Genomic DNA, 25,862 nt, shown 5'->3' on the forward strand with positions numbered 1-25,862 from the left:
ACGGACGTATCTGAGCTCTTGTTACTTTAAAGTATAAGGTTCTCCTGTGTAGGGTATCTGCAAAATATAAGCAGAACTTTATTTTGTTGTTTCTTCGCTTCTTTGCAATCTTGTGTCCACCACACTTTATGGCTCTGCCAAACTACTCCTGAAGACAGAGATAGCCAAGTGTGCGGCAAAGTATACAAATTGCATTCTTGCTGAATAAAATTTGGAAACTTTTCATATATTTCATCGACATTAAGATTTTCTAAAAATTTTTTCTAGAGTGGATTCTGCTCTAGAAAGTTGCCAGTCTGCTAAATGAAGCTTCCAACACCGTGGTTTTGTCGGGGTGACTGATGGTGGGGATAACAGGCTGATTTCAACGGGCAGATGATCGCTTCCATAAAGGCTGTCTAAAACATCCCATTTAAAATCGCTAAAAACTGACGAAGAACTGAACAACGAATTTAAAACGCTCATTTTTTCTGAGCTAGGAGAGCATTAAGTAGGTTTACCGGTGTTCAGTAAACAAATATTATTAGATAGTGTAAAATCCTCAATCACCTGACCTCTGGTATCGGTTTTCTCACTGCCCTAAAAACAAGAGGGTGCATTATAAAATCTCCACCTACACGGTATGGCTCCGGCAATGTTCTAAAAGGTTCTCCAGTTCACGGAGTGTTACTTTGAGGTGTGGTTCATGATATACGGAACAAAATGTAATCGTTCTGCAAGTGCTGCTACAGCTTCGAATCGGGTTTTCAGTTTCAACTCGTGAGCTGCTACTCCAGGTTGCACATGATGGCACACTTCCCAAGAGCCTGCTCGCCCCCTCTTGGTCACAGTATATTTCTTTAGCGCATTTGTGTGATGAGGACCTGCACTGGTTTCCTGCAGACATAAAGCAACAGGAGAAATTGAGGTTAAGATGTCTTTTATGTCATTATAGTTATCTAAGAGTCCTCCGCAGTTCCATTGTATTTTGGAAGCGATCTTAACGTTGTGAGTCTATGGAGTGAAAACTAGATTAACTTTGTTTTGGTCCCGTGACCCAGAGCCTCTCCTTTTTTATTTGATCGAAGGAGTCCCGCCGTCTGTCTGAAGCGGACGGAAGAGGGCTGCCTTGGGTCGTGTCCATCGGCTCTGCTGAGGCACTGGACAACTGTGCAGAAGGCACATACGTGGACATTCAAGTTGGACCTCGACCTGTGGGAAGAGGTCTTGAGGCCCACCAACCCGAGGGTCTGCGTAGCCTGCTTTGGAGTTGCTGGAGTAGTGTTAGATACTCCACAGGGGGGCGCAGAGCCACAGGCTCACTGCGAGTGTCCTGGACAGGTGCCGAAGCCTGGTGTGGTGCGCTGTGCCCCTGCACCACATCGGCGAAGTTTGTTTTTGCGGTGAAGGAGAATGTGTTTGTTGTTTGTGCAAATCGCTTCCTTGCTTTGAAAGATATGTTTTCAATAGTTTGCAGCATGATTATTTCTTTTTCTTTCTTCCAGGACGGACACGCCCTGGAGTATACAGCATGACCTGCTTCACAGTTTGCACAGCGTGGGGCAACATCACATTCCTGAGAAGGGTGATCCTTCGAAGCACATTTCGCGCAAGTTTTGCGACTACAGCAACTCTGTGAGCCATGGCCGAACCACTGGCAGTTTAGACATCTGTGCAAGTCGGACATATATGACCTTACGTTTATTTCCAGGTAAGCCACTTCAATGCATTCAGGCAATGTGCTTGTGCTGAATGTCAAGATCAGGTGTTTCGCGTCTATTTCCTTGTTATCCTTCCAGATCTTCATCCAGTGAACACCTATTAGGTCAGCAAGCTCTTCAAGCATTTCTTTCTCAGAGAGGTGGACAAAATCTATTTCAGAGATGACACCTTGGACAGTGTTTAAAGATCGATGAGACGTGACGGAGACTAGGATGTCCCCTATGCACACAATGTTTGCAAGTTTTGAGTACTGGACGCTGTCGTGCAGTTCAAGAATTAAGTCGCCACTGGCCATTTCTGATAGGCCCAAGGCATCTTGTCAAGCACATTGACACAAGGAATGGGGATAAGATTCTTGTTTGTTTTCCTTCTACTTCACTATGGACTACACGAAATTTGGAGGATGTTGCCGTTCTTTTCTGCAAAAATCACCTGCTTCGTTCTGCCCTCTTTTCAGAGAGTGATCACGTTTGGAAAGGGGGGGGGGGAAGCCATCCAAACATTCAAGTTTCTTGGTCACAGTGTGTTTATGGAGGGGACGGGACAGGATAGGAAGCTGGGGCCAAAGTGGTGTGTTGCCTTTGCCGAGCAGCTTCAACATTCGCTCAACCACCAGGATCCCTTTTTCTCTGGACATGGCGCTGCCAAGCACGGTTAAACATGGGTGTTCAGGTCCATGCTGGTGCACTGCTCACCATTATCCCCCTGCGAGGATGTCCCTGTGGATGCTCGGGAAACTGTGGTGTCGTAACTCACCATCATCTACATGTAGCAGAAGAACCTGTGGGGGGGCCGGGGGGGGGGGGGGGGGTGATGTCTTGTATGCCCCACTTGAAAGGCAAAGGCCTGAGTTATGTACTGGTTCCAATCTCTTTAGTAGGATGGCCTAGAGGAACCGTACACTATGCACCTACAATCTAGGCAGCAGCGCACTAGAGTGCGATAAATGTGCAAACAATGCCCTAATGACCCCCACCGTTTTCGTGAAAGCACCTTTAGGACGTTTAAAGGGGAGGTACCCCACACATTTTTCTGCGTGGGGTACGTCCGAAATTTTCCCCATGCTCAATGAAATTGTAACAAACTGCATTATTTCCGCTGCGCCAGGCGCACAGCGGAAATAATGCAGTTTGTGACAATTTCTTTAAATTCATCTATACTTAAGTTATGTGGATCTATTTTTTCTAGGCTGGCATTTTCTTGAAACAGCGCTCAGTCGGCCAAATGGAGCTTCCAACGTCGTGGTTTTGTAGGAATGACTTGCGGTGATGTTAGGTTCAAAAGAACGGGTAGATGATCGCTACCACACGGGCTGTCCAAGGCATCCCATTTAAAAGCAGTAAAAACAGAAGGCGATGTAAGAGACAAATCTATGCAGCTCCATTTTCCTGAGCTTGGAAAGCATTATGGGGTGTTTGCCCCTGTTGAGTAGGCACATATTATTGCACAGAATAAAATCTTCTAAGATTTTACACTAAGGCCTCTAGTGTCCGTTTGTTCGCTTCCCCACAAACTGGAGTGAGCATTAAAATCATCGACTAACAGATATGGCTCTGGTAACCTTCCAAGACATGGAGTGTTACTGTAAGGTGTGGTCGGAGATAGACAGAACATACTGTAACTGTTTTAAAATGTACTACAGATACTGCAAGGGTTCAAAAGTAGTCTGAAGCTTGAATTCACGAGTGGCCACACCACTTTGAACTATAGCAGTACCTCCAGAGAGCCTATTTGCATGCTCTCAGTCGAGGCGAAAGACATCATATTTACTTAAAATATTTTTATGTTTTGATCCCAAGTTTGTCTCCTGGAGACACAAAACCACTGGGGAAAATAAATCAAGAATATCTTTTACGTCACTGAAGTTTTTTAATACGCCTGGACAGTTTCAGTGAATTAGGAATGCCATAATAGATGCCTTTTGGTGATGTATTTAAAAACCTATGCTCCCGGTTTCGTGGGGCCTGTTATTAGAATTTTTCCTCCCTTTTGAGTTGCTGCTGTGGAGGCGGGCTACAGCTTATGTCCATCGCCTCCTGCAAGACGATGGATTTCCGCGGGCGCACGGGTTTGTGGCTCCTCCCGATGGAGAAAAGCAGTGCGGCTCAGGGGCCTTTCTTTTGAGATGGCAGGGCAGCTTTGGTGGCCTTAAGGTGGATCATCACTCCCGCTAACGTTGGTTGTGCCAGAGGCCGCCGTCAGGTGCACCTCTGGGATGTCAATGGTGCCGACACCGGAATGGGGGACAGGGCAGGCACACATCAACAATGGTGTGCACACACTATTTTCAAGGCAAACTAGATGGTCTGTTGAGCTTGCCTTTTTAAAACCACACTTCATGAGATTCAAGCACGAAGGCTAACATGATATTCAGAACGTTTTCAAAAGATTTGGCGAGGCAGCTGGTAAGGGCTATTGGCCTATGGGGACATTGGGTGCTTTCCAAGTTTCAGGAATGACGCTATCGCAGCCTTTTACCAAGCCTCTGGCATTTTTTCAGGTGACCATATTTCGTTAAAGAAAAGTTGGGCTGAGGCTTAGCTAAAGTGTTAAGCCTGGATATCTCGAAGCGAAAAGCTTCGTGGCGATGCTCGTGGTTTAGCTTAAGGTTTCATACATAGGGTTACAATTTGGGTATACCTTTCTAGCTTTTCCAAAACGTGTTGTCTTAGGTATACAAAGCTTGTACAATCGTCTAAGATCCCACAAATGCCGTAGTCTTTCACAAACGTCACACACGTGGCCGAACGGGTTGTCCACAAAGTCTGTCGTAAAGACCTTGGTCGCGCTGGCACTTTCACCGAGTTTCAACATGTAGTCTGTGTAGTGGCAAGTCTTTACCTCTTCTTCCATAGCGTCGTCGTCGTCGTCGTCTTCACTCTGTTGGCTGCTAACACTGGTAGCAGACGTGGCTAAGAGCCGCTTTTGAGCGTCTTGTCGTCGTCGCGTAGCGAGACACTCCTCTCGTTGCTCGGGTGTTTCGGTTGTTCGTTCAGCTCTGGCCTTTTCATTCTTTCATCGAAACCGCTCGACGTCTCCCGAAGTACAGTCTTCGCTCACCTGGCCACTCTCAATTGACGCAGCCAAACGGTGCAATTCAGCGTCCTTTTGCCGCCGTTTAGCAAGGCGTGCCTCTTGTGATTCTGGCGTTTCAGCCGCTTGTCTAGCTTTGCACTTTTCATATCTTCGCTGCTTTTGAGCCAACTCCCATGCTACCACTTCTGGGCCTTCTCCTCCTTCCATGGCGAAAGGTCAAACAACGGAGGCAGCGCGCGGCGGCGGCGACGGCTGCGACAGTAGCGGCCACCTGCGCTCCGCGTGACGTCACTCGGTTTCACGGTCAGACAACGGAGTCAGCGCGCGGTGGCTATGACGGCTGCGGCAGCAGCGACCACCTGCGCTCCGCGTGACGTCACTCAGTTTCGCGCATGCGCAACTGTGGCAAATCTGCAGTACGGCTCACGCGAAGCCCGGTGTTGACGAGCCTAGTGAAGCTTTTCGCTTCAAAATTGAAAAAGTGCTTCTAAAGAGAGAAAGATTCGCCCGCATTTCATAATGTACCGTATTTACTCGAATCTAGGCTGACCCAGATTCTAAGCCGACCCCCTAAAGTCCGAAGCCAACAAAAAAAAATATATTACCTCAAATGTAGACCAAACAAAAAAAGCGAGGACAGCGTTCAAAAAATGCAAACAGCATTTATTGAATCTGAATGTGCAGAGCTCATTCAACGTCATCGTTGCTGCTAGACTCGTCGCTGTGTTCCTTTTCACTGTCACCTTCAAACAGTGCACTATCTTCGTCAAGCGCATTAGATATGCTGCACTTTTTAAAGGCGCGCACGATCAAAGTACCTGGGATGTCGTTCCACGCTGCAGCTACCCAGCCCGCCAGCTGCGACAGCGATGCACATTCGATGCGATCCGTTGTCGTTAGCACGCGGTCTTCGTCAGTCAACCAGTCCGTGAAATATTTCCGCAGACGATCCTTGAAAGGTTTGTTGATGCAGACATCAATTGGCTGCAAATGGCTCGTCATGCCACCCGGTATGACAGCAAGGTCCGTGTTCACTTGGGCGAGCGCAGCCTTCACGTTGTCGGTCAAGTGCCCATGGTAAGAGTCGACGACAAGGAGCGAGTCCTTTGTCAAAAGGGCTCCTGGACGCTGTAGCCACACAATCTTAACCCACTCTTCCACCACCGCACCCGTCAGCCACTCGTTCTCATTTGCCCACACAATGTTTCTTGGGAAAGTTTATCGAGCAGGCAGTGTCTTCCTTTTAAATATCATATAAGGGGGGAGTTTATGTCCATCAGCTGTGCAGCACAGCATCACAGTTGCGCGCTGCTTCTCATGGTCCGCAGAGCGCACCTTCACCTTTTTGGCACCCTTTTCATTCACAGTGTACGCCACTGGCATATCAAAATACAAAGCCGTCTGGTCGGTGTTGCCGATTTACCCAAGGTTGTAGCCTGCCGCTTCTCTCTTTCGCAGCATGTAGCGCTGAAAAGCTATCAGCTTTTCTTTGAAATCGCTTAACAGCTCCTGAGTGATTGAAGTGCGACGTCGCAGGCTAAAGCCGAAGCACTTCATGAATTTCTGAAGATAGCCCCGGTTGGCATTGAAATCCTTTGGCGTTAGGCCTCGCTCCTTCAAAACTTCCCTAGCTTTCGCTTGGAGCACTTCTGTTGTCATTGGAAGGGCAGCTGCTCTCTGCGTCCGAACAAAGTCGGCCAAAACTGTCTCCACTTCGTGGTGACGGCCTTTCTTTGGTCCGCTAAATGCCATCCTCGTTGCGGCGCACGCTAAAAGCTGCTGTCATTGTCCCCTCCAACGACGGACGTTTTTCTCGTCGACGCCGAAGTCTCGCCCGGCTTAAGGTTCGACGATGCCTCTGCGGCTATCACAACTTTTCGCTTGAAAGCGGCACTGTAGTGGCATCTCCTGCTTGGTGCCATCGCGACAACACTACGCCGCACACCGATACGGCCGACACGACACAGGTCAAAATGGCAACCTCGCTTGTGTACGGTTGGCTACTGGCACGGCTAGTAGCGGCTGCAATACTGACTTTTCTAGATGGCGCTAGCTATGCACCATTTAGCAGTTTCAATGAAAAACTGGTGCATTTTTTAAAATGCCCGAATTTAAGCCGACTCAAGAGTTTGGAATATGATTTGAAAAAAAAAATAAAAATATCGGCCTATATTCGAATAAATACAGTATATCATCAGGGCTGGGTGCAGTTCGTTTGCCACCAGATGAATTCGTGTTTATTTCTTGGATTGTAATTAAACTATTGTATGGTCACTTTGTGCAACCATTTGTGGGAAGCCCATGTTTCTCGCTGTGTTTTCGTATTTTAAGGGAGGACACAGGTCTTGCAGCTATTTTGCTTATTTTTAGTCCAATCCTAATAAAACTAAAGCACCTTGCTCAGTTTCTTTTGCAGATTTCAAATATGCAATCGCTTTTTCTGTAAAATAATTAATGCCCAATTTTAATCAGTTGATAATCAGCACTTTAACACAAAGAACATTACTCATTAAAAAAATCTTTCTTTTGCATGGCTACATAGCCTAATGAGTAAAGAGTGCAATGATCAAAGCAGTTTTCCCATTTTGCCCTTATTAGCAATTTACAGCACCTGGAATATCAACATCCAAAGTGTGCTTATCGAGCATCCATAAATTTTGCAAAATACAAAATTATGAAGCCTGATTAAATAGTTCTGCTCTAAACATTGGAAGCAGAGTACCTTCAGCTTTTCTTGGCAAAAAAGATAACATCTCTATCTGTCCTAGATGCCGAGACATCAATGTACCAAAACAGCCAAGGGTCCAAAATTTTCATGCAGTTTTATTGTCTGTTCCTACACAAATTCAGCCCCCACAACCAATTACATTCAATGCTATGGTCAAGGTACTGATTCCAGGAAGGAAAAGTTGGTAGACTTGGGCGATCAACTGCTTTAAATTTCAAAAATGCTATTTTCTTCAGAAAATCCATTTTTGGGCATTTTTTGGTGCCAAAGACCAGTGTCCCCCCTTAAAAATGATTCTGTGCAGTGTGAAGGACTGGAAACACTTAAGAAATGTGCACCTAAGATGTCTGCTTGTTCACCTATACTTTTCATGTTCTCAATGTCAGGTGTGGCCACAATAATCGTGCCACACCTACAGTCTTCCCTTGTATCAAACACCTATTTGGCAATCCACACGAATGCAGTTATATAACTGGGGCTGTATTCCGAGTTTGCGTCGTAATAAAAAGCATCATAATCTGCAGCAGCGGCCCCTCCTAAATTGGTCAAAAAACCGGAAGCGGATGTCGGTTCGGTTGCAACTGTGAGCGGCGGAAGGACGGCACTGCGTTGCAGTTGCCGCAACAAAACGTCCAGCAGTGCTTATGCTCTTTGCCGAGAAAAAGAACGCGACAGAAGAAACATTCAGCCAGAAGTTTGGTTGCACATCGGATTCCACCGTGAAGGAGTAGTATCAAAGCTGCTTTACTTACCCAATTGACTTCAGCAAATACAAAAAATATAGTTCAGGCACTCTTTTCTGCACCATAAAGGCAGGATGTGTACTTAAAGAAGAGAATATTGTACGCAACCACGCAGGCTTTTCAGTGACAGATGGCGGCCCCTACAGCCGTCGATCACCGATGGTAAATAAAAGGCAACTAGCTTGTTCGCACAACACGGCGTTTTACATTTATCTTGAGGAAAAGGGAACGGAGAGGAAAATTTGTAGCATGCACTCACTCGCTGCACAATGCGCGCTTCGTGCCAGGCTGCCGTCTGCAACATCGCTGAATTGGTGCTGTGAGCGGATGGTTGTGCAGACAGTAATTTATGTTTTTTCATTCATTTTATGCAGGCACTGAAAATAAATGAAAGGGATGAGCTAAAAAAAATCTTCTTACTGTGTTTCTCTTGATATATGCGTGGGGAGACTTCGCAGACGAAGTTTTCGTAGGTTCGCCATGTTACGATGCGCACGCATGCCCATTGACGCCTTAAACTAACTTGCAAGCTAACTCGCGAGCTCAATGATGCAGAGCCACACCACCGCGGCTATCGGGAACCGTAAGGAACACCAAAAAACACCTCTGGCGTGTCAAAGGCTTCGGTGTAGCAGCACGTCGCTGGCGACTAAGCATCCGTGCACGTGAGTGGTTTCACACTGGCAGATATTACACATGATCATGATGCAGGACGCTTCAACAGCTAATAGAAAGCTCTAGAATAAGAAATACACGCTTGCACGCAGTAAACGCAAGTAATTTGCGTGTGCTTTTTGTTACATAATTCAGCATACGCAGACGAGGCAACTCGGTGATAGTGCACCATCCAGTTTGAATGAAGAGAACAATTTCTGCAACAAACCGGTGCTCGTTAGGCCTAGGAGCTACCGAATCATCCAACAAAATAAAAAACAGGCCAAATTTATTGTCCATCCAATTTGTTATAGGCAAGTCAAGACGAAGCGAAAGTCCTGTACCCAGTTTATAGCGAGTTCACGGGCCGAAAAACGCAGTAAGATCGACGCGTTCACTTCGAAGTGAAAGGCTCCATTTCAGAGCGCGCCGCCATGTTAGCTGTTGAACATCTGCTGTGTACGCTATGTGTTTGATGTCACCGTCCGGTTTCTTCGACCCTTTTCACTGCATCCGAACCGCCACATCCGCTTCCGGCATTTCGACCAATCAGGTTTGTCTGCTGCGGCAGATTATGACACTTTTTATTATGACACAAACTTGGAATACGGACCCTGGTGTTCCAACAGCAGACTGTGAGATGCATATGTTTGGCTCATGGGAGTTTAACGTCCCAAAGCGACTCAGGCTATGAGGGACGCCCCAGAGAAGGGCTCTGGAAATTTCGACCTACTGGGTTTCTTTAACGTGCACTGACATCGCACAGCACATGGGCCTCTAGAATTTCACCTTCATCGAAATTTGACCACCACGGCCGAGATCGAACCTGCGTCTTTCGGGTCACCAGCCGAGTGCCAAAACCACTGAGCCACCGCAGCAGCTGTGAGATGCATAGATGTGGTGTGTCCACACGAGACTAAGTATGGACCTTTTAGAGTCTTAAATGGCTATTCCTAGGTCAAGCAGAATCAGCGTAAGCGGCAGAATGAACCAGGAGCAAAGTGGCAGATGAAAGTACAGTGGAAGCTGAGAGGATGAAAGCAGAGAAGACTAGGGCTAAAGCGGCAGTTGTGGCATGCTCTATCGGGGGCAGCTGCTGCAAAAACATCGCCCGCCATAGAAACCAAGGGCAAGTGCCACCGCCTTTCGGCACTGTGTGTTCCGCGTGCAATCACCCATCGTTGAAATACCTCAACAGCTGTGCTCAAGTTCTGCAACACCGAGTATCCGTTCTGTCAATTTTGCCAAGTTATTTTTCCTCACAGTGGAGAAGTGGAAAGGCCAAGCATCCGCACATGGCAAGCATATGCCATGGCCTCCTTACTGCATTACTGCTGTCAGCCAAAGCTTCCACATTTGTATAATCTACAGTGGAGTGCTTGCAATATCTGCCCACTGTAGAAAAGCATTTCAGCCAGGGAACTTCACCAAACCAAAATATGTACCGCATGATGACAGATCATGAGCAGCAAACGCAAGGCTGTTTGAGACTGTGAAGGGAAGCGTGTGCAAAGAGAGATGTGCACAAGAAAATTACCGCCACGATGAATCCAGTGTAGACAGCTCAAGTCAGCGCCAGTCTATTTTACTCCTAAGCTGCCACGGTGGTTTAGTGGTTATGGCACTCGGCTAATGACCCAAAAGACATGAGTGCAATCCTGGCCGCGGCAGCCGAATTTTGATGGAGGCAATACGCTGGAGGCCCGTGTGCTGTGCGATGTAGTGCATGTTAAAGAAGCCCGGTTGGTTAAAATTTCCAGAGCCCTTCACTACAGCGTCCCCATAGCCTGAGTCTCTTTGGGATGTTAAACACCCATAAACCTTGCACTGTGTCGCCATGATAGCTGGGCGCCCGGAAAGCAAGCAAGCAAGAAACGCACCTCTTTCCTCATGTTGACAATATCCTGCTTTCGGACAAAGCCATTCTCCGGCACTCGGAAGCCACTCAGCCTGCTCAACATGGCCACATCCGGATCTTCGGCCCTGCAGGCAAGACGAAGTGCCCTCTGGACGATGTTGCCTCTGTAGCTGCGCCACCAAAAAGAGACGAGAATGCATCAGTTCTCTCCATGCCAAATCAGGCAGCTCTGAAGAAAAGCAAACAGGGCTCTCAGTGCATGTTCATGACACAGTGAATGTCCCCCTCGCTTGCTGAATGCCACCCAGATGCTGCCCCGGCATAGTTTCATTTCTCACAGCAGTTGCTGTATCCAATTTTAAAACAAAAACCTTTTTATTTGTCTCAACAGCTGCTATATGCCACACGCACTCTTTAGCTGATACGCAAGAGGCTATCAGTCATGTAAGAAACCTGTCACCAACAATTCCAGACAAGCTGCACCGTCTAGTTTGCTTCTATAAAGCCATCTATTTGGTTTCAGTTTTGTTTTTTCGTTTCCTAACGCAAGGAGGCAACGGGAAAAATGATACACTTAGTTGATCGGTCACCGAGCATGGTGTCCATTTCGCCACATGCTCCTCAAAGGTAAAAGGCTACACTGAGCCCTTTTGTCGGTTTCTATGCTGTCTTTTTTTTTTTCGAAATTAGACAACCATCTGGAATGGCCGGATTTCAGTTTTCTTCTGCGAAACTTCGTCCCTGAGGCCCAGGGCATCAGTGCGTGCTCACAGGTATGTCGTTCTACTGTTAACGTTGTATTTTGTGTAAAGCACTTGATTCACAAATGATGAGAGTAGCTTTATTTGGTGCTTTAGAGTCTCTACAACATACTGTTAAGATATTTTACCAAATGCACCAGCAGATATTTTTATCATGATGACGCCAAGGAAGGCCACACTCTCTTTTCACTCCCAGAACCCATTTACTACCCACTGAAAAAAAAAAAAAAAAAAAAACTAGAAAAGGAGGAATTACAAGCTCTGCTATTAAAAAGAAAACAGAACTCGGAACAAGTGCGATGTGTAGTGCATCCCATATCTACCTCCCCTTCATGTCCTCATGCGACTGCATTCTCTAGTGGCACTGCAGTCATATTCCTTAACTTGAAAGGGCACAGAAAGTGCAGTGTACTACGTACACAGCTGAAAACTGCAAGAATGGTAGCCAAGATGTGCAACGTAACGTAACGCTTTTTGAAGAAATAATTTTTATTTTAAGACATTCAAAATAGGTCGTTTTTTGGTCGTTACAAAAGAGTTGAGCAAAAGGGTGCCTCGCATGAGTGCATCATTTCCACTGCATCCACTTGGCTGGGAAAAGTGTCAAAAGGAGCCACCCTTCCCCACTGGCATGACTGAAAGGAGGCTGGCACTTCAAAGAACCAATGAGAAACCTTCACTGGCCAGCATGTGCTGAGAAGAAAACGAGCTCCACCAGTTATCACTAGGAATGACTCTAGGCTGGGACGTAACTCTAGCAGGTCTCCCACGTAGGTTCCAGTGCCATCAGGCTCCGACAGGGACATCAGAAATTCACCATAATTACACAGCAGCAAGTAAAGAAAAACCCACAACTCCTTGTGCACTAGTACGAATTACGCATCCACACACATCATACTACTCATAAGGCGCACCAAGACAGCCTTGAAATTGTACAGCAAATGAGAAAATGAGAACAAAAGGGCAGGCCAAGGAGACAGGCAGATGCAGTCCCAGCAACTTAAAAGAAAAGAAATTTTCCTACGCATACTGCTGAAATCTTTGTATATAAGTCACGCACAAAAAATGCCTTTTCCGGTCTACTAAAACTAAACAGCCCGAAGGAATTAGCCCTGTCATCAGGTGAAGAAAAAAATCACCGGATTGTTATGAGCGTGTAATGTGAAAGTTTGAGCGTTAGCTATGTTCTGACAGCGAAAAATTTTCCGTAGACATGTTCAATTTTGTCTTGTAAAATCACTCAGCCGGAGGCGAATCCCAATCCCTGTGGGAAACAGCAGGAGCCTTGGATATGGAGCGGGCCTTGTGTGCACATTCTTGTCCGACAGGTGGCAAAGCAGTAGTGGGGGCCTATGATAGCGCTGCTTGCAGTTGTCACAAAGTATACTCTTGAGCTCTTTTCACGAAAATTTTTCCAGAGCCATGTTTATATGACTTTGAAATAGGAAGGAAGTGCTCTATGCCCCGCTGCGCAATGGGATACAGCTTTTATGCCACGGAGCTTGTTGCTTGTTTAGTTAAAAAGGTGCCAAGTGCGGCAACTCTGTGTAGAGCTATTTCAAGGAACAGCCACAAATAATATTTCTTAGAAAGGCATATGAGCAAGCAACTGTTGGTTTGCACTTTTTTGTTCATTCATTACACAAGCTGGTACTCAAAATCATCACTCATCTGCGCACAATACATACAACTCCACGTAATGCTACCTGTTTTCAATATAATCAAGCTCACTAAATATGAAAACTGTTGAGCTGAATCGGCAAAGGGCATACCTGTTCCTATGTTCAAAGGTTTGAAACTTGCATGTGGTGTCAACTCCAGCTTGGCATTAAGCTAGACTCATGGGCCAGGAGCTCTAATGTGCATGTGTTAGACCTCATGCATGCAGCACCAGCGATTGTAGGCTGCTGTATGCATGATTAAGCAGATGGTAAATTGTGAGGTTTAACATCATGTAGCGACACGTGGGCTAAGAGGGATGCCGTAGCGATGGCTTCCCGATTAATTTAGACCACTGGGGTTCTTTAAAGTGCACTGGTACTGCATAACAAATGGGTGTTTTTTTTATTTTGCCGCCACCAAACTATGACTGGGATTGAACTGCAATCAGCAGCTGAGCGCCAAAGCCACTGAGTGGTGTCCAGCAGGTTATCTCATTATCATTTGGGACATTTATGCTAAAACACCACATCAAAAATGCCGTGAGCACTTATAAAGGAAGTGCATGTACATTATCTGCCTTATTTCCTGCAAAAAACAGGGGTGGCCTCTTGCACCCGAACTGTAACATTTATGAGGTGCTCCATGCCATCGAGGTAAAATGTTAAAAGGATCCCAGTCTTCGAAATGCGTATCAGTGCACACTGGATATGCTTGCTTGACAAGCAGTAGTTGAGATTCTTGTGCTATGAGCGCAAAACAGTTAGTACTGTTGAAGAGGGGACTTAATGATCGGTCACGGTGGCCAACACAGTCAAGTTGCAGCAGGACAGGACAGCAAGCAGCAGCTTCAGCGCAAGACTCGCGCTCCGGTGACGAAGCACAGCAGTGCTGAGTGGTCTTCATCTTCTTCTTTGCAATGGCCCCAGAGGGAAGGAGTGGCCATACTGGCAACTTATGGCGAAGAGACGATCAGAAGGTTACGGTAGGGCATAAAGTGGCCAATGTGGACAACTTCGCGACCATGGCAGCAGTGGTCCGAGGAATGCGTAACTTCCTCAACGTGGTAGTAGACTGGAGACTTGGTAAGGGCCATGGTACTTGGTGGAAAATGTGCTGCTGGCAGGAATCCAAAACCAAATGAGGGAATTGGCAGGGAACGTCAAAGTAGGCTTGTCACTGTCGTGCTGGTGCAGGCAATTTATAATAGAGTAGTGCACTCGGAAGCATCAGGACAATAGGGTAGATGGTTCACATGGCCATACAAAAAGAGGGGGGGGGGGGGGGGAGAGAGCCTGTTGTCACTTTATGGGCACTATTGTATGTAAAAGTGCCAAATGGTAGAACCTGGTTGCAGTTGGAATTGTCAGAGGTAACACACATTGTGAGCATGTCACTAAGAGTGCAGTTGAACCGCTCCATAAGGCCATTTGTTTGCAGGTGATACGCTGTAGTCGCATGGTGTATGGATGTGCATGCTGAGAGTAGCTCTTGAGTTACTCCACACAGAAAGACACACCTCTGTTTATCAAGAGCTCCTGGGGCGCACGGTGATGGAGGACAAAGTGGTGGAGATAGAAGTAAGTGATGCCACAGGCTGTCACCACGGGAAGTGCGGCAGTCTCCGCATAACGGGTCAGCTGACCGATAGCAACGATGACCCATCAGTTGCCAGAGGTAGTGCAGGGGAGCAGGCCATAAATGTCAATGCCGATGCAATCGAAAGGGCGAGCGGGGTGTGGTAAAAGCTGCAGTGGGACAGCTGGGTGGCAAGGTGGTGCCTTTCGTTGTTCACAGGCGGTGCACGAGCGAAGGTAGCAACGGAAAAAATATCACATTCCATGCCAGTGTTACCACTGATGAAGGCGATGGTAGGTTTTCCAGGATGCCAACATGAGCACAGGCCAGAGAGATGACGGGCACAAGCTTCGGAGCGGAGGTGACGTGGAATGACAAGTAGCCATTTTCTGCCGTCAGAGTTGTAGCTGCATCGGTAAGGACCACCCGGACGGACAAATGGGAAGCTTGGTGGCAGGGGGCCCGAGAATATAGAGCCGTGGTAGGGGCGTAGAGGATATTGAGTGGGGAAGAAATCCAAGGATCCCATTGCTACTCAGAAGGCATATCTGAGATGGTCAAGGCTGTCAGTGGAAGGTTGGGCGTGGGAAAGGTAAGGGCTGGTGAGGGCACTGGCAACCGGAAGTGTGTGTCAGCATCAGAGTGCTTCCAGCCCGAGCGGTGCACGACATGGATATCATGTTCCTGAAGCCTTAGGAACCAACGGCCAAGACATTCCAACGGATCCTTGAGAGAAACAAGCCAGCAGAGGGCTTGATGGTCTGTAACGACGTTCAGGCAGTGACCATACAAGTAAAGGCGGAACTTTGCTATTGCCCACACTACTGCAAAACGCTCCTTTTCAAGTAAAGGAGTAGTTGGTCACCGCTTTGGTAAGCGCATGGCTGTCACAGGCGACCACACATACGGAAAAGCCAGGCTGGTGCAGGACGAGAACCACACTAAGGCTGACACCACTGACATCAGTGCGAAGTTCTGTTGGGGGTATGGAATAGTAGTGATAAAATATGACAGAGAAGTCAGAATGTGGTGGAACGCCGCAAACTCATCGAAGCAAAGCGATGTCCAAGAGGAGAGGTTAGTGGGGACATTCAGGGGCTGTGTAAGGGGAGCACAATTGTCGCAAAATTCCGGACAAAATGACGAAAGTAGAAGCAGAGGCCCATGAAGCTGTACAGTTCTTTGATAGAAGGTGGTTTCAGGAAGCAACGGCTCGCAGCTTGTCAGGATAAGGTTCCATCTTTACACATGATGCGACCATAGATTGTGAGCTTGCAGGCACTGAAGTGACATATTTTCAGGTTAATTTGGAGATCAGCACATTTGAGGAAGGTCAAGGCCTGGCAGGGATGACTCAGCTGGATTGGAAAAATGAGGCCGAAGATGACATCATCCAGATATTCCATCTGAGGCCATGCAGCATGCTGCCCATCATTATTTCGCACATCGTTGAGGCATTGCAGAGGCCAAATGACATGAGGCTGAATTCATAGAGTCTGTCCGGGGTGACAAAGGAGGCCTTTGTGCCATCAGCTGAAGCCATGGGAACCTGCCAATGATTGGAGCGCTAATCAAGGAAGGAAAAAAGAAAAGAAAGGGAATAGAGAAACAGCCTAAAGCATCATCGATGTGCGGGAACGGATACACATCCCTACACGCAATTTTGTTGAGGCGGTGATAGTCCACACAGAAGCGAATCGACCCACCATTCTTCACAAGGATAGCAGGAGATGACCAGGGACTAAGGATTCCTGAACAACACCGTGGTGCAGCACGTCGTTAATTTGTTTGGCGATGACATGGCGCTCTGTAGGTGACACACAGTACGGGTGCTGGTGGAGAGGAGGGCGAGAGCCAATGTCAATGTGGTGGGATGCGGTCGTCGTTCAGCACAAGGAAGCTTGCAGCATGCCAATCGAAGAGAGCAATTGGTGCAGCAGGTCAAGAAGCTGCTCATGGCGGCACAGCTTGAGGGTGTTGTCACTAGACTGGTCGAAAATATCGCACTGAAGCAGGTCACAAGCCACACGAGTAGAAGTCAAGGCGTCAGCTTGTGGGCATAGGCATTGTGGAAAAGCAGCTCTTGCGGCTGACTGCCATTGGGCTTCTGCTAACGTCGCGTAGCCCCAGGCCGGCCACTCACAAGTTCGCGCACATTCGGATGGGCGAGAACTACGTATGAATTATGGCCTACGGGACTGGGCATCAAAGCAGGGTTTCTGCCTGAGCTCTTCTGTGCCGCCTAATTTTGCAGGCTGTGTACGAGCATCATGAACGCTGCAACTTGAATGGACTGCACTGAACCTTTCATCCCATGCATATGAACCGTGGCAGCATGCTATGTGGTGTCAAAGTGGGCCTTGTTTTGAAATGCTCAACGAAGAAGAATACAGCGTACCTTATTTGAACTTGGTGACAATTATTCGAAAACTTGAGAATATATTTGATTTGTTTCAAATAATTCTGAACATTCACTATTTGATAAGTTTAAAAAATCGAATTGGAGAACATTCAATTTGCTAATCCAAGATTTAAAATATTCACACACTCCTACTTGTAAGGCATATTCCCGCTACTGTGCAAACATTACTGCTGTTATTGCAAAAATTCCAGCATAAAGCTGCTTCCAGAATTAACTGGCACATGCACATACAACAGAGTCATGCATACCAGCAGCAGCAGTAGCAGCATGGGCTCACACAAGACCATGCACTTACAAGATTTGTAAAAGAAATGAACAGTGTGGAGTGTGTCAAAGAAGAGGCAACTACAAACCTGGAGTTAGTCCGGATGCAGCAGTCTAGAACTAAAGACATGCAATTCTGCACGCTCTCTTCAGTCTCCCAAGAATTGAACCTGCTGCTCCAGTTCTTCCATTTGATGAAGAACAACGTTCGGTCCTGGAAAATGAAAAACTGAGATTAGCCATTCAAAAATATGTTCCCTTAACTTTCGCTAGCAATGAGCCCATCAGGTTTATTTTCATTGAGCCAGGCACTGCTGAAAGCTCTCCTTACATTAATGCACCAAACATATTCCATTGATCATGGTAAAATAAGTTTTGCCAGGACAGTTTGTTCAAGACTTGATTAGGTCTCACTAAGAACAGATGTAGACTTTTTAAAAAAATCATTGATGCAGAACTTTTTGATATCTATTGCTTCCTTACTGCAACTTTGATACATAGCTGTTAACATGGCCTAAACCTTCAATTCTTCAGGTGTGTGGCATATTCTCAATAGGAATGCCTATTATGGCCAATTTTGTTTTTTGAATGCAAACAGCCTGAAGTGCTCTATAATGATATTGTGAGCCCAGGAACTCCAGCTAAAAATCAAACTTTTAAAAGGCACCAGCAAAAGGAGCATCCAAGACAAAAGCCATAGAGCAAAGGCCAATTTTTGCCATCAAGAGGGTGTCTACAGGAATAAGATTTTCAAATCTCCTAATCTTTCCAGGGATTTAAATTCTTTAATGGTAGACAATTACACCAGAACCACTGTAGTTTCTTTGTGCGAACAAGTATTTTTGGAGCCCTAACCCATGTGCATCGTGGCCCACCCTTAAATCTTCTTGGACCCACCAGTAAGCTACTGGAGATGCCAGCTTCTTTGACTCGTGAACAGGTGGCAACAGCAAACTAGCATGTGTGCTTTTCACAGGCTCTGTGAAAAATCTCAGCAGCTGTTCCACGGCTTTATCATTTGACCCAACATTGGTAGCCGCACAGCATGAATGACTGACATGACCCACCGGTGACTCACGACACACGGGGACATGTTATCATTGATGTATTAGATAAGTAGAATAGTGGGCAGAACCCTACCTTAACCCTTAGCTGTGCTCATCATGGGAGATTATACCAACATCACCAATGACGAATCACACTCATCCGGCAAAATGTTGCGCTGTTCCCAACGCCAAAGACGAATTACGGCCAGCAGTTGCATTGCTTCCAATTTTCAACACTAGAGGACGGTAGCTTTCCTTGAAGAAAACCCCTTTCGCACCATTAGTGCATGCTTTCAGCCTTACAACAGTCACTGCATAACGGTGTCACACATGAAAAATACAGATGGCCGCAACGTCCCGAGAAAAAGAGCTGCTGCTTGGAGCAGTTCTGACAGCAGCATTGCTGACGATTTAGAATTCATTTCTGACAGTGACTCTGACTTGGTTACAGAGCTGGAGACTGTTTCAGATGAAAACGAGAGCAATGACAGCAATGATGATGACTATGAGGCGCTCGGTAGTGCACATTAACTACTAATGATGAAACCTTGTTTGTGTTAGGACGAAGACACGTCTATGCAGAGTGTTACAGCATAAGGAGTGACGTTGTAACCCATTACTATGGCATGCACTAAGGGAAAGAAAGCCACCCTCAAGAGCAACAGGACTTGTCGGGCTAGTTGGTTGATCATAATGCAAAAAAGACGAACTGCACAACAAGAACACGGACGAAAGGGAGGCAGACACACACGCAGTGTGTGTCTGCCTACCTTTCGTCCGTGTTCTTGTTGTGCAGTTCGTCTTTTTTGCTCAAGAGCAGCTTTTCCTTTATAAAAAATTTGCGTTAACTCTAACCAGCAACCAATGAAGTAATATATGTTCAAAATCAGAATTACAAGAAAAAAATTATGACTATTTAAAAGTTTTAGTGACTCTGGTACATTTCTTAGGAATTAATTTGGAGGTTAAAGGGTTAATTAGGCAACCCTCACGGCTATTTATTACCCAAAAGGGGCAACCACAATAAGATAGTCTCAAAATACTAATACAGGGAGACTCTGCAGCCAGCAGGCGCTTTCTGCTCTCTACAGTGCTTGTCACAGCAAGTCTTCCCATGCCACTAAGTGCAAACTACTTGTGGCAAAGTGAGTATCACTTGGAACAGCCCGAATCCAAGTTTCAAATTTGTACTTTTGGATTCATCCAGTCACTACTCAAGCTACACTTTGATGCTGCTGTTTACAGCATACACTAGTTCCCTTCACAAAGGTTTCCCATGTGGCACAATGAGCTCCAATGGGCATCGAGTTTTTGTCACTGCTCATCTCGAAAGGTTTTCACGATGAAATATGGACAACTTTGAAATGTGGCCCATGAAAACTAATTTTAAAGAAAGGCCACCAGCCCGCAGTTTGCAGAGCCTGCAGATCCAAAAAGCAAGTCAAGGATAGCGCGCTCCTCGCCACTGCTCTGTACGTCCAAGATCGCAGCACGGACATGAACCACCTTCACTGACATGAGGCAAGGACCAAGTCAATGGCCTAACGCAATGATAGGAAAGAGGAGCCAACACAAATGCAGTAATGCATTCCTGGCCTAGTACAACATGCTGAGAGGAGGCACACTGATGTATAGCTTGGAGAAGACAAACTGCAAAAAAAAAAACAGATGGCACACAGAGGAGAAAAAATTACCTGCTCAAGTCTGTTTCTAGTCTGTGTGCTGTCCTTTTTTGCACTTTGTCTTTTCCAAGAATTCTAGGTTTCGATTTCGCATTTTCTGAGTGCATCCTTGTGATTCCATGTACCCCATTGGTTTGCATGGAGCCCATCCCATCTGTCAAGCAGTGCTAAAACTTGACATTCAACACTCACCATATGCTTGACAAAGGGCAGCCCTGTGGTCACTTAAGGCACTAACACAGTAAATGGGTAAACTTCATTTCTAGAATCAACGCAAATTATTATGGGAAAATTCTCTGCTACCGCTACTTTCGGTTCCAACGTTCTCCCCAACTCACTTGCTTCATCATCACAGTGTTGGTATTGCTTAATGGACTAATGTACTATCGGGCTAGAATGAAACGCAAACACGGGAACGTGGCCTCTGGTTAATTTTGGTACAGTGCGCGCCGCCTAGCAGCGTCCGCGATAAGCTGCTGACGTGAGCACTGGGTTTGTGGCTCTATCCCTAGCCGCCCTGTGAGGAGCCATCATTTGATTTGCCGCCTGACATCTGTGATACACAAAATTAGCAACAGGCATCACGCCCAAGCCGCCGTCACTTGCACGCCAATAGCCGAGTGTATTTGGCAGTCAAAGCTTTGCTATCGCACAGCGAGATAACGCGGTCATCGAACGGACAGAAACTGCAACGCCACCCCGCTCGCCCGAACCGTGGACATGGGAAGCGTCAGTGTCAAGGCGACGCGCCTAACGCCATGCAGGCGCTAGACGGGGATTGCCATATTGCGGCCAATCGAGCGATGGCTCCACACAGGGCGGCTATGGACAGAGCCACAAACCCAGTGCACACGTCAGCAGCTTATCGCGGACGCTGCGAGACGGCGCACACTGCACCGAAATTTACCAAAGGCCACGGGTTCTTGTTCTTGTGTTCGTGTTTCATTCCGGCCCGATAGTACTTGCATTGCAACATAGCTGATTTACCGCATCACTGCAAGACCAATGCAACATTGATTCTACTCTGGTTGATGGCATGCTCTCACACAAAATGCAAGCTGCAGTACAACCACAACATAAATGAACAGCGCATGCTCACCTTTCAGGATTGTCTGTTTCTGTGCTCATGTCATGTACATACATGGCATGCATGCATTGGCTTTACGAATCAGTGATGTTGCAGATAAATAAACAAGTGAATAAACAATGTCAGCAAGTACAGTGACTGCAATGAAACTGGCAAGCAGTGGAAGAATACTGAAACCGGAAATATTCAGTGAACAATTTCCCCGCAATTCTGTACGCAGTCCTTGGAAGCACACTTCACCCATAGGCTGACCTCACTGCACATGTCATGCAGGAAGGGAAAAAATTAACGCCACTTTCTGCAAAGTCGGAAGAGCAACTGCAAGGCTGTTTCTATGTGCTGATAAGAGCCCCTAGGCCACCGCCACCCGCCTGGACATGGTAGGCAAGTCTTCCCCGTTCTTGAAGTTACCTTCCTCCGAATCTGCTGCTACCATAGCCACTGCAAAGCTGTGTTGGGTTTTATGGCACACTGCCACCATCATGTGCCAAGTACAAGGTATAAGTTTTGCAAAATTTTATGCAAATGTGAAAAATCATTGGTGGTGTAGAGAGCCTAAAACGTGTTTGTGCTATCTAGTGATGACAAAGGAAAGAAATATGAGAAATGGTCACTAGTAAAAGCTTTAAAGAAGGATCTCGAGGCTCCCAACCAATCAAATAAAAACCTCAGCCTTCTTCTCAGGAATAAGAAAGCAGCTGAGGTGTACCAGAAAATCTAGTGAAGCAGCGGGTCAGAATTTAGAGTTTGTCGTGAAAACCTGCTTCTCTTAAAAAGCTAAAAACTCAAGACATGTCAACAACTGCATTATCACACGAGTAGTACAGGATGAAAAGAAATGCATTCATTATTAAATTGAGTAAAGCACATTTTCCTTAGTTTACAGTGTACTAAGTTCATGCAGTCCTTAAAGGGCATATTTACTTTATTCATTCGCTTGCCATTTGCTTGAGCAGCACATAGGTCTGCCTGCTCGTTGCCTTTTATTTCAACATTGCCACATGGGGCACGACACCGGTCGCCGCACAATGCTCACTGCACTCGCAATGTTTCAGGTGCTGTTGTACTGGCCACCTGCTTGTACGTGGTGCCATCTTGATCTAACGCCCTCCGAAGATTACACCACACCTGCGCCGAAACTTTGGACCAAATGCTGCCCATTCCACACTCGAGGCACCAATCTCGACGATAATCGATGTCCTCATCTGGCAACCATCCCTATCCATTACGTCCTCAACCAAGGGACTAGACGCTACTTCTGAAAAATACTAGTTCAGTCTCAAGCCTAATCACGCATCTAATTTTTCCCCAATAATTGGAATTCGGAGAAGTCCCCGATGACTGGAAGATAGCTGAAATCATTCCAATAGTCAAGAAAGGTGACCGCACAGATCCTTCCAACTATCGCCCCATTTCGTTGACTAGCATTCCTTCGAAATTACTTGAACAAGTTATGTCTTCTGACTTAATGAGCTATCTAGATTCAATTAACTTTTTATCCTCACCAACACGGTTTTCGAAAACACTATTCCTGTGAAACCCAGTTGGCCAAATTCATTCATGACATCCTACACTTTATGGACAATAACCTTCAAATAGATGCCAATTTCTTTAGATTTTTCAAAAGCCTTCGACCATGTTTCTTACTCGTGCCTGCTCGCAAAACTCTCCTCCTTAGTCATTCCTGATAGCCTAATAACCTGGATTGATGATTTCTAAAATGGGCGTATACAATTCACTTCATGCAATGATTACCACTCATCCCTTAGCGATGAATAATCAGGTGTCCCCCAGGGCACTGGCTTATCACCCCTGCTATTCCTCACTTACGTCAACGATCTTCCAGTAAACACAAACGCCAGATTAAGACTGCTCGCGGACGACTGTGTAGTATACAGCCCCATTCATGATCCCACCGATAGTCACCTAATACAAAAAGATATTGACACAATAGCCACATGGTGCGACAGATGGCTCATGCCTAAAAAACCTCGATAAATGCCAACTGTTGTCGTTCTCTCCCAAACGCGCAGTTATTCATCATTCATACAATATCAACTCAGTCCCGATTGCCCCAACAACGTCACATAAGAATCCTGGATTACATCTGACATCTTCACTATCTTGGATAAACCATGTCCAAAAAATATGCTCCGATGCCTCCCGTAGGTTTCTCTGACAAAACCTCAAGTCAGCATCTCCCGAAGTAAAAAAAACTTGCTTTCCTAACATTTGTTCATCCCAAACTTGAATTTTCATCACACATCAGGCATCCCTCTCGAGCCTACCTCACTGCCAAACTTGAGGCCATCCAAAACCGCGCGACCCATTTTATCACCTCTGAATACACAAAAGAAATTAGCATCACTGCACTGAAACGTTCTATCTCCCTCCCCACACTTGAGTCACGCCGCATCATCTCACGCCTCTGCCTACTGCATAGCTTTTTCTACCATCCGACGTCAAATCACCCCCTGCTGAAACTACCGATCCGAACATCCAGTCGCCTCAGCCACAGCCACCCCATAGCCAGCATCAAGAGCCATATTTTAGCACTGAGCAGTTCTTTTTTTCCTGACGCAATAACCCATTGGAATGCCTTGCCCAATGACATAGTTTCATGCAATGATCGCAAAGCATTTCGCGTGAAACTCACCAGTCATTTTCAGAACACGTGAACCTTTTGTTGGCCTGTACTTTTTCCTGTTTTTCCTGTATTTTCCTGTATTTTTTACTTACCTTATTTGTAACCACTTGATCCTCCTCATTTTATTTTTTTAGCGTTTACAGTTGCAGTGTTGCGTTCATTGTGCCTATGTTTTCATCATGAGTGCATTTACACAAAACCAATTGTGCGCCCCTCCTTATGTAATGCCCTCGGGCCTTTAAGGATGAAGTAAATGAAATGAAATAACTCTGGACCGAGCAGAGTGTTATGTTTTGTCCATTAGTTGTGGCTGTTACAATGCTGTGTGTGATGTCCCCACGTAGCGGAGTGATTGCATTTCTAGGGTGAAGGGCTGCAAGTGCGCTTAGGGAGTCTGTGTAAATGATACTGTTTGCAAAGCCACACAGATGGCGTAACATTCCACAGTGAAGATAGATACAAGTTGTGGAAGTCGCACTGTTTCCTCCAAATTCTTTTGCACCACTGCGCTTCCTACATAAACACCTGCTTTTGAACCATCAGTATAAAAGTCCGTAAAACTACTGCACTTTTCCTCGAGTGCAAGGAATCCTTGTATGATGCGTTGTTGTGGAGTTTTTTTTTTTTTTACGGAACTGTGCAAGAGTGAAATCACAGATTGCAGGAAAACTGTACCATGGAAACAGTGGATCTCATCTCTGGGCAATGCCAGGTAATGTGCCCTGTACATCAAGATCTTGGCACGTCTCTTTGAATCGCAAGACCAGTTGCCTCGTAGCAAGTTTGTTGTTGAATATTGCCGCGAATATTTGCAGTGTTTGTTCGTTTTTCAAATCTGCCGCCACACCACTTTACCGCTTTGTTTGCGACGCTAGATTTATCTCGATTGATCGCAGCCAGGCAGAGCTGATTCTAAGTTGTTCCGGAATGTTCTAGTAACTTTGCGCTCTTTATCTCGAAAGTTCGCTATCAGCTTTAAATTGAGCACGGCCGACAGCGGCGGGCATTCTGTTCGACGACCGCCGAGCATGCTTGTCGCTTCGCCGCCGCCGAGTGATTCAGTCCATTTTGGGTGCAAGTCAGCCCAATAAACAGTTTTCTTTTAGAAGACCCTTTCATCCGTCTTCATCGCTGCTTCGACTGCCGTCACCACTACGTGACATCTGGTGGAGGTGCTGGGTAGCCTTCCATGTTCCGGACGCCCCCTTCAAGTCGTGAAGCCAGCCCTCAGCGCTTCGCACCCGAAGATGAGCCAGCAGCTCAGCGAGCCAGCCGACGTCTCCAGGGAGAAGAGCCTGAGTTCGGGAAACTGCCGGATCGCACCAGACAGCGAAAAGACGCTGCTACGAGCACCACAATCTCGCCGAAGATGTCGACACCGATCATACTACAGCAGCCGCGGGTGCCGCCAACTTTCAATGGATCCCTAGGCGAAGACCCTGAAGAATGGTTGGATCAATTAAAGCGCGTGGCGTCATTCAACAAGTGGGATGATGCAGCAAAAATTGGACACGTGTTCTTCTCATTGGATGGCTCCGCACGCACGTGGTACGAAAACTACGAGTCGTCCCTTACGACATGGGAGCTATTCAAGAGAAAACTATTGAAGGTATTCACCAGTGTCATGAGGAAAGAAAGAGCCGAACGACTCCTCGAGTCCAGGATCCAGCTTCCGAATGAGCCCGTCCGCGGTTACGTCGAGGAGATGAAGCGCCTATTTCGCCGCGCCGACCCCGGGATGACCGAGGAAAAGAAAGTTCAGTTTTTAATGCGCGGCGTAAAAGAACAACTCTTTGGCAGCCTCATCCGCCAGCCGCCAAAAACAGTCGAGGAATTCACGCAAGAAGCCTGCACGATTGAGAAGACCCTCGACGTCCGAGCTCGGCAGTACAACCACCCTTCCTCTGCCTGTGCAATCCGTTCGGACACGCCGGCCACTACCAGCGACAGCTTGCGGGAAGTTATCCGCGAAATCGTCCGAGAGGAGCTACGCTGA

The 25,862-nt window shown here is 46.6% G+C and overlaps 1 protein-coding gene across 1 annotated transcript in view; it reads right to left on the bottom strand.

The window, feature by feature from the left end:
• The window catches only part of LOC144107181 (histone-lysine N-methyltransferase SUV39H2-like), a 133,729-nt gene that overhangs the window by 75,946 nt on the left and 31,921 nt on the right, over positions 1–25,862 (bottom strand). Inside the window, exons 4-5 of the mRNA XM_077640186.1 lie at positions 17,494–17,618; positions 10,743–10,890 (exon numbers count right to left, since the gene is read on the bottom strand). Of these exons, the coding sequence (XP_077496312.1) occupies positions 10,743–10,890; positions 17,494–17,618 (273 nt within the window). The remainder of the gene's footprint in view (positions 1–10,742; positions 10,891–17,493; positions 17,619–25,862) is intronic.

This window comes from Amblyomma americanum, chromosome 10, assembly GCF_052857255.1.
Source record: "Amblyomma americanum isolate KBUSLIRL-KWMA chromosome 10, ASM5285725v1, whole genome shotgun sequence".
Classification (NCBI taxonomy): Eukaryota; Metazoa; Arthropoda; class Arachnida; order Ixodida; family Ixodidae; genus Amblyomma; species Amblyomma americanum.